At 57.0% G+C, this 8,712-nt stretch overlaps 1 protein-coding gene across 5 annotated transcripts in view; it reads left to right on the forward strand.

Annotated features, from left to right (window-relative positions):
- The window catches only part of LOC122393824 (myc proto-oncogene protein-like), a 29,152-nt gene extending 20,772 nt beyond the window's left edge, over nucleotides 1–8,380 (forward strand). Inside the window, exons 1-4 of one of the 5 annotated variants that reach the window (XR_006258762.1) lie at nucleotides 3,303–3,564; nucleotides 3,937–4,758; nucleotides 6,541–7,944; nucleotides 7,996–8,380. Coding sequence is in view for 2 of the 5 variants with exons in the window: in XM_043390225.1 (XP_043246160.1) it covers nucleotides 3,937–4,758; nucleotides 6,541–6,992 (1,274 nt within the window). In the remaining 3 variants the exon portion in view is untranslated. Of the gene's footprint in view, nucleotides 1–3,097; nucleotides 3,565–3,936; nucleotides 4,759–6,540 lie in introns of those variants that run through there. The other 4 variants (XR_006258761.1, XR_006258760.1, XM_043390226.1 and 1 more) reach the window with 4 other exon arrangements.
- Nucleotides 8,381–8,712: the final 332 nt, after the last annotated feature.

An 8,712-nucleotide genomic window follows, 5' to 3' on the forward strand; every position in this document is an offset into this window, starting at 1 on the left:
ACCAACGGCCTCGCAAGGGCATCATGGGCCTGTCAGGGGCACCACGGGCCTGTCGTTGGAACTTCAGGCTTGTCAGGGGCACCCACAGTTCTTTCAGATGCACCGGCGGCCTAGCACCATGGCACCATGTTTGGCCGGGATTGCGATTCGGCGCATGTCGCCTCGCATTAGCCGCTCGTTTGCAGTCTTTTCGTGGTTTCAAACGTTCAAACATGGGATATGATGTTGCTCCCATGCATTAGGGTGGGTGTCAAGGTCACCGGAAGGTCAGGTCAGGTCATTTACCTTTGATGACCTCGGTTCACATTTTCGAGTTCTATAAGATTCTAGGCTAGTTTTTGGAGCTAAATTCGAATTTAGCAACCATTTGACCGTTTGCGAAGTAGTTTTGGTGCCTTCGTAACATGTTACGAGGCTGTCAGAGGCGGTTGGCGGTTGCCACCTACTACGAACACCCGGCAAAACCCTTACTGGTTGACCTGACCTGACCTGACCCGACCTGGCCTAAATGCATGAAGACATCATCTATAATCATAACTAACATGATATTCGTGATCATCACCCCGAAAAAAACATAGCAGCCACCCTTTACGATGCTCTAACAGGTCTCGATTTTCCCGACTTTTGGGTCATTGACCTGACCTGGAAGGTCAAGTGATGACGACCTAGGACCTTAACCCGGCAGTTGCTGGGGTATTTCGCCACCCACCGTTTGCTGGGGGGGGGGGGGGGCGTTAAACGCCCCCAGCCGATAACTCGAGAACCAATAGGCGCAGCGAAACGCACGAGGCGGCAAACGAAAGAGCGCGACGAGACGCTTCAGATGAGTACTTTAAAGTTGAATTTTGAGGTCACGGGTCGGGTCAAGGTCAGGTCAAACACCTAAAATCGGGCTTTCAGTAGCATGGACTTCAGGACTTCGCAATGGGCGCTTCTCGCCATAAACTCTGTCAAAACGGTGCACAATCCATCTTATAAGGCCTACAAGAGTGTCAGCTCCATGTAGGGGTCAGTCAAGCATAGGTCAGGGTCAAGGTCAGGTCAACCGGGTAGGCACATATCCCCGAAAATCAAAACTGATATTCGCAGCCTGTGACACATGTTTTATAGGTAATTTGGGGCGTAGAACACGATGGTGACATTCATTTTATCATATGTGTACGTGTTTGGCTCAAAAAGTTCAATTTAAGAAATTCATGTATCATGGTCGTGAAGTAGTCACGAAAAATTGCCAAGATTCAGTTCAAGATTATGGAAAATGCGGAACGATAATCAATAATCGAAGATAGCCATTTGATTGATCATGGTATTGGCAGTCTAATGGCGTTTACGGCATGTCTGTATGTCTATTCTGTGATTTTATATGATTTTTTGAACATATGCCGTTTTTGGTCGAAAACTCAGAAATCATGACGTCACTAAAACCTCGATATCTCAAAAATTTTCCGACCGATTTTTTTGAAACTTTGTCACAATAAACTTCAATCAATTCCCTACAGGTACCCAAAATTTGGCGCGCCTGCGGCGCGCCGTTTTTATGCTATGGCCCGGCGAAAAAAGTGGGGGCGTTTAACGCCCCCCCCCCAGCAACTCGCGGGTTAACACTCGCCGGCACAGGCCATTTTGCGTCCTTCGACGGCACAAGGGGGGGTTGGTACGACCCCCCTCGCGTTTGGCCCCTGATCGAGCTAGAGCTTCGCGGAAAAAACGAGCGTGCTGCCCCTCACGAGAGGAAGCCGATGATATCCAATTTTAATGTCCTAGGTCATCGGGTGACCTTCCAGGTCAGGTCAATGACCCGAAAATCGGGAAAATCGGGACCTGTTAGAACGTCGTAAAGTGTGGCTGCTATGGGTTTTTTCGGGGTGCTGATCCGAATGATATCATGTGAGTTTTGATCACAGATGATGTCTTCATGCATTTAGTCCAGGTCGGGTCAGGTCAGGTCAGGTCAACCAGTAGGGGTCCTGCCGGGTATTCCTAGTAGGTGTCAACCGCCTCTGACAGCTTCGTAACATGTTACAAAGGCACTAAAACTAGGCTTCGTAAATGTTCATCGGGTTGCTAAATTCGAATTCAGCTCCAAAAACTGGCCTTGAAACATGTAAAACTCGAAAAAGTGAACCGAGGTCATCAAAGGTCACTGACCTGACCTGACCTTCAGGTGACCTTGACATCCACCCTAATGCATGGGAGCAACATCAAATCACATGTTTGAACGTTTGAAAGCACGAAAAGCTTGCAAAAGCGCGGCTAATGCGAGTCGACATACGCCGAATCGTGATTCCGGCCAAACATTGTCTCGGAAAGTAGGTCACAGGTCAAAGGTCATTTGGGTCAGGGTCATGAAACTTTCAGGGTAGGTGCAAAATTGATAAATGCGAGGGTACTGAAAGTTTCGTTGCAATCGGCAGCTTTTTACGCGAGTTATTCGCGAAAAAACCTTAAGGGGGTTGCATCAACCCCTCCCCCCTGTGTCGGCCAGGGTCGGCGAGGGTTAAAATTGGGTATCATCGGCTTCCTTTCATCACGGGCAACACGGTCGTTTTTTCCACGAAGCTCTAGCTCGAGCAGGGTCGAAACGGCAAGGGGGAAGGTCCAACGGACCCCCCCCCCCCCCCCATATACGTTCGCAGCTGGAAAATACCAATACGGGCGAGGGCCTTGATGGATTATTAGAGACAATTTTCCAGGTTGCCCCCCCAGTCAAATTCCCTTAAAATAGGCTCTGTGGGCCGGAATAAAATAGCCGGCAATTAACTTAACGTAAAACAAAAGATCTGGCTAATTGCCAGCAAGTAACTTCCCTTCCCCTGCTATAGCCTTGTGCTAGCGGGGATGCAAAATTCAAAAAAAAAAAAAAAGCTTATGTTGAAATTGACCTGAATTTTTGAGGTCATTCAACTTGGCCTCGACCGGCTCATAATCGCGGCCTACCTGCAGCGTGATAAACATTGTTTACGTCCAGCAAGATTGGCACGTGCCACGTGGTATTATCGGGTAGGGCCTTCCGGCGACAAGTTGCATGATCAGCCGTAACGTTTTGCCAGCTTGGTCTTTATCGATCCACTACCGCTGCAGGCATTCGCAGAAACATAACACATGATACGTTGCAGCAGTTCGCTTGTCGTCGGAGGTACTACAGCTGAACACATTTCCCTCATTACGAAATCTAATTACTCGGCTGTTTGGCCTCGGTTCGAAAGGCCAGGTGAGTCTCCCGCCCCCCGCCTCCCGCCGTCGTTCGCCGCTCGCCGGTCCATAGTACTCCATAGTAAGGGCCGCCCGTAGCAACAGCGGCCGGCCGCGAGTAGTCGCCGTACGGTGCTGCCACCTGACGGTCCCGCCAAAAAGCCAGCAGAAGCGCCCGCGCTCGGGTGTGCTGCGTCGGTTTCCGAGCGGACGCGTCACTCGAGTTCGCGAGCTCCTGCGTGGTGGACGTGCGCGCGCTCGCTCTCCAGCAGACCGGCGGCTCGCGGATACGATTGTGATTTTACTCCATACTGTTTGTTGGGTGGTGTTTGGTGTTATTCGGTGGTTTCTTCTGGTTATGCTGTTTTGAAGGTAAGCACAGCGTCGTTTGATTCTCCAAAAAATAGTTTTTTGCTGTTTTTAAATTTTTGTTGACACTTGTGTTTTTTGTGTGAAAAATTATAAGTACCCATATTCTAAATGTATCAATAACTTATCTTTTCTCGCATTTTTTTCTATTATTTAGAATAGCTACATGGCTGTTCTGCCACGTGACAGAAGACTTGAAGCGAAATACCTCAAAAATTTTAAACACTGTTGTCTTCCATTCTTCTTCAAATTTTTATAAGCATCAATAATACTTATATATTTTTCTTAACCTATTTTGCTTATAAACGAAAATTACTCCTTCATTTCATCAGTTGTATTTCAGTTCAGTCCATGACGTCTTGTTCTCCTTTTCAGTAATGAACTTAACATCGGACATCATGGGTGACTGGAGCATTCGTGAAGATTTCTGCATGGACGACCTGAACACAGTGGTGAAGGTGGAGGATCTGTCGGCCATCGACCCGTACCCGTTCTACCCGATTCTGGACGGCGCCGGCGACATGTGTACCGGAAAGCCGGGCGACGGCTGCGACGTGTGCGGCCCGACCGAGACCCACCTGAGCAGCCTCGGCATGATCCCGTGTCACACGCAGCTGCCTCTGCTCGAGTGGTCCGACGTCGAGGACCAGCTCGGTGAGCCAGAGCAGGACGAGATGCGCTGCGTCAACATCAACCAGATCTTCAACATGGCCGAGAAGGCCGCGCCCCAGGATAAAGTGATTGTCGAGCACACGGACAAAGTGATCAGTGACTGCATGTGGAGCAGCAGCAGTGCCCACCGCCTGGACATGTCCGATCTGGGCACCTCGCCGCTGCCGGCGCTCAGTGTGGAGAGCGATGTGGGCTTCGGCCGGCCCGACACTCCGCAGACCGATTCGGAGTCGCATTTCACGGACAGTGATGACCTCATCCAGCGCGTGCCCAAGGAGGAGAGTATCGAGCGGAGACTCTCTCCCGTGCCCGAAAAGCCGGCCGCGGCGGTGAGCAGTGGTCGCAGTCTGCTGAAGCGCAATCAGTTCAGTGTGAAGGTGGCGCGCGCGCCCCTGCGCCCCGAGTCCAAACCGGCGCTCCCTTCACCGAGTGGCGACAGCAGTTACTCGGGCGATCACAGCTACTCGGCGACCAACTGCATCGGCATCCTCACACCGTCTCCGTCACCGTCAGAGTCCAGTTCAGGTGAGTTTCGCATCATTTATCTCATTTATCTGGTATAATTTATCCCGTCGCGCTCCTGTGCGGGTGATATCAATGGGTGGGGAGCGGTGGGCGCGTGCCGATCGGGCCGGTCGCCGGTCGGCCGCCCGCCCAGTTCTCTGTAAATCCCGGCCGGCCGGCTCGGCGGCAGCCGTGGCCGGGGGCTGTACTCGCCGGCCGGCCGGCCGGCCGAGCTTGACCTTGGCCGCCGTCTCGACCAATGGCGGTCGTCCGGTCGCCGGGGCTGCGCTGAGTTTTGGCGGGAACCGAGCGGCGCGAGGAATGCTGACCGCCGGCCGGCACGGAGACCGGTCCGGCAGCGAGGGCGTACCGTGCACGGCGCCGCGCCGGCCGGGCAGAGACGGCGGCCGTTTAAACACCGTTGCCAGTTCCGGGCGGGTCGAACCGCGCGGAGACGCGTCAGAGCGGCTCCCCTCTGCGCGGCGCGCGCGCGAAAATCGCCCGCTTATGGACCTGTTGACGCGCGAGAGCTCATTAGCGGCTACAGACGGTGGCGGCTGCGCCCTCGGCGCCGCATACTGGCCGCCTGTGCGCCGGCACGTCCGCCGCCGGCGCGCTGTTTGTCCTTGCCGGCGTTCCGCGTGACTGGGCGAGTCACTGCGCTCCTCAGCGGCCGTCAGCGGAGTCCTGGGAACGCTCCGGGTCCATCAGTGGTCTGGGAGCCGGCTGTCGCGGCGTGTCCTCCCCTGACAGAGCCTGCCCCTTACCCCCGGCGCCCAGTCATCCATCTATGAAAAAGGTGTGGGCTGCCGATCGCCGGTTATTTACACACCAGCCCCCGGGGTGGGCCAATTTTTTTCTGTCGGCGCCGTAGTATCGCCGACTTTTTGCCGTGGCCGTGGCGTAGCCGACGGTACGACAAAAACAAACGATGTAGTACTACGGCCGGCGCGAGATCGTGGGTAATTGCCGTCGCGCTTCCGTGCCGCCCATTCGGCGCTCGCGCGCGCGGCCAAGTTCAAGGCCGGCTGTTTGGCGCCCGCCGGCCGCACTCACTCGAGTGGGCGCCGGAAGGCGATGTGGATTTTTTGCCCGACTCGCATTAGCTTCCGCCGTCTGGCCGCCGTCACCGTTCAAAACACGGCGAGCCCTCGTGTGCGGGAGATCGATGCCACGCGGGATCTCTCGTGGCGGCGCGTAGTAGCCGCTCGCACGCGGTCGTCGACAATCGATGCACGCTGCCGTGCCGGCCGTGCGCGTGCGCCGCTTCCGCCCGGTGACGGCGGCGCGCCCGTCTGGCCGACCGGCCGACCGTCGGGTCGTCGACACGGAGCGTCTGCTCGAGACCGCTGCCAGCCGTGAGAGAGCAGAGAGAACCGCCGGCCAGCCGCGTCAGAGAGCCGTCGCGCCGCTCGCGACCAAAATAGCGCTCTGCGGCGACGGCGGGGCGTCTGTCTGGCCGGCAGTCGTGTGTGGGTGGCACGCGCGTGGTAACAGCGGCCACCACCGCTGAATGGAGGTGCGCCGCTCGCCCGGGCACCGGCCGGCCGTGAGAGCGGTAGCGTTTTTGCTCGGCGGCCGACGCGCGCTCGGCGCTCTCCGTCACATCGCCGCGGCCACCAGCAAAAAGATGTGCGCGTGGGAGGGCGGGGCCCGGCTTTTTACGCCGCCGTCTGGCTCGTACGCTCACATTCTGTGCGGCGGCACGGCTGGCCGTCTGACCGGGTGTCTGGGGGACGTGTATTTGTGTATTTTATGCCGCCTCCTCCGCCCTCCACTAACAGTCGTTTCTGCCTCCCGCAGAGGACGACAACAACAGCGACGCGCGCACGGGCCGGCACCACGCGCGGCGGCGCGCGCCCGTCGACTCGCAGGCGCTGCAGGAGAGGCTGCTGCACCGGCCGCTCAAGGCGCGAAAGCGCACCACTGGCGCCATGAAGTACCGCTCCGACCGGTGTCGCATGCCCTCCGATGACGACCAGGCGCCGCCGGAGCGGCGCAACAACCACAACAATATGGAGCGGATGCGGCGCGACCTGCTGCGCGGAGCGCTCAACAGCCTGCGCCGTCTGGTACCCGACACAGCCGGCAACGACAAGGCGCCCAAAATCACCGTGCTCCGCGAAGCGGCCAAGTACTGCCTGATGCTGCGCAGCAAAGAGGAGATGCTCAACAAGCAGAAGCGACGACTGGAGGAGCAGCGGGCGACGCTGCAGCGGCGACTCGAGCTGCTGCAGCGCAACGTCTGCCACTGAGCCGGCAGTGCGCCCGCGGCCGTGGCCTGGACTCGAATCAATTTCACATTGCGGTGGTCCCGGCAGAGGAGCGAGGGCGAGGACAGTGTTTGTGCGTCGGAGTCAGCTCATCTCCTGTCATTGTTCGCCTGTTCGCGCATCACCCATGAGACACTTGAACGGTTGGATGGTTAGTTTGCTTTTAACGAGAAGCTTGTTTAGTTTAAGAGAGCTTGGAAGTGTGTTTTCTGTTGTTTGCTGGTGAAGGTAGTTACGTTGGTGACAAAGCCTTGCTTTTCGAGTCTTTTCGGCCCCCTTTTGTTGCTCAAGGCGCAGACTGTTCTTCGAATTGTAGTCTCGCCAGATTGCAGCGTTGGAAGAGCGGAGGCGGAGAGAAATGAAGTGAACGACGTGTGTGCTAGGATTGCACGCTTCTGTAGGCTGTAACCGGCGCGGCAGACTTGGACCGCACAGTGAGTAATGTGGACACAGCCGGCCTCTCAGGTACACATAGTCATTAGCAACAAATTTCCTGGCCCCCGTCGAAATTCGCCCGGCGGCGCACTGACCGCCCCGGCTGCCACCCTGTATATACAGCTTGGTCATGATTTCGGTGCTGGTGAGCGTAAAATTTGTGGTCGCTCCGGCGACGCTTTGAATCGTTTGTTCGTGGAAGGTGGGCATTGGCCGGCCGCGCGCGCGTGCGCCCCTGAGGTAGCTGCGACGGCCGGCCGCCCGTGTTGTGGTCGCGCGCACAATGTGTATGCCGTGAGTGTATTTACAGTTAAGAGCCCGGTAGTTTTTTATCGATATATTTTGTGTGTGGTTTGTTAGTGTGCGGGGCGGCCGGCCGTGTTGGCCGGCCGGGTCCGCGCCTGTACAGACATTGTGTGTGTGCGTGTGCGGGTGAGATGTGTGTTCGGCAGGCCAGCCCGACCTGTCCCGTTTCGGCGCCGCCCCGCGCGTGTTCTGGCCGCCGCCCGAGGCCGGCGCGCGGGCCGCCCGGCCGCCGCGCCGGAGCGGCCCGCGCGCCCCGCCCGGCGACATGGGACCATTTGCCTCGCATTTTGACGCCGCCCGGTGCTTCTTCTCGGCGCCGTCCCCAGGAACGGGCGCTAGTACAAAGCATAGAGTAATTATATTAAACACAGAGCCTGGTTCCTGGGGAGGGCGCTCAAGATGCACCCGGAATTGTAAACAAGCTCCGAATCGCCGCCGCGCTAAATTGTTTTGTGTGCCAAATTGAACATGTTCCTTTCGCTCCCTGGATCGACCGTGTGCTACATGTAAAAGACAGGAGAGTAGTACTTAGTTTTATATTGTGTGCGGATAGTTGCTTTCTCGGTTGTAGAGTAGTAGCAGCAGCCCGAACGGCATAGTTATGTGGAGTAAAATATATCACTGGAGCTTAATCAAGTGTTTCACGCGCCTGGGGCGCCGGATAAGGGCTTCGACGAATGGGAGATAATGACTGAGAGGCGGGGCAGAGCGCCCGGCAACGACCGACTGTCGGGGGCCTTGGCGACTGGCCTCAGAGAGCGTGCGTACGGGCTCGTGAGTACGGCCCGGGCGCCCGGCGACAAAAAACGGCATCTTACGTAACTGCCGGCGGCAGTAGTAGCCTATTTCGCCATTGACCGGTGGGGGCTGGGCTGGCTCCTGTCACCGCCTCCCCCCCCCCCCCCTCCTGACCCCCTCGCGGTGACCGGGCCGGTCTAGAGTCGCGCCGGGATGGGTGGTG

This window comes from Amphibalanus amphitrite, unplaced genomic scaffold (genome assembly GCF_019059575.1).
Source record: "Amphibalanus amphitrite isolate SeventyFive unplaced genomic scaffold, NRLGWU_Aamphi_draft 000555F_arrow, whole genome shotgun sequence".
NCBI lineage: Eukaryota > Metazoa > Arthropoda > Thecostraca > Balanomorpha > Balanidae > Amphibalanus > Amphibalanus amphitrite.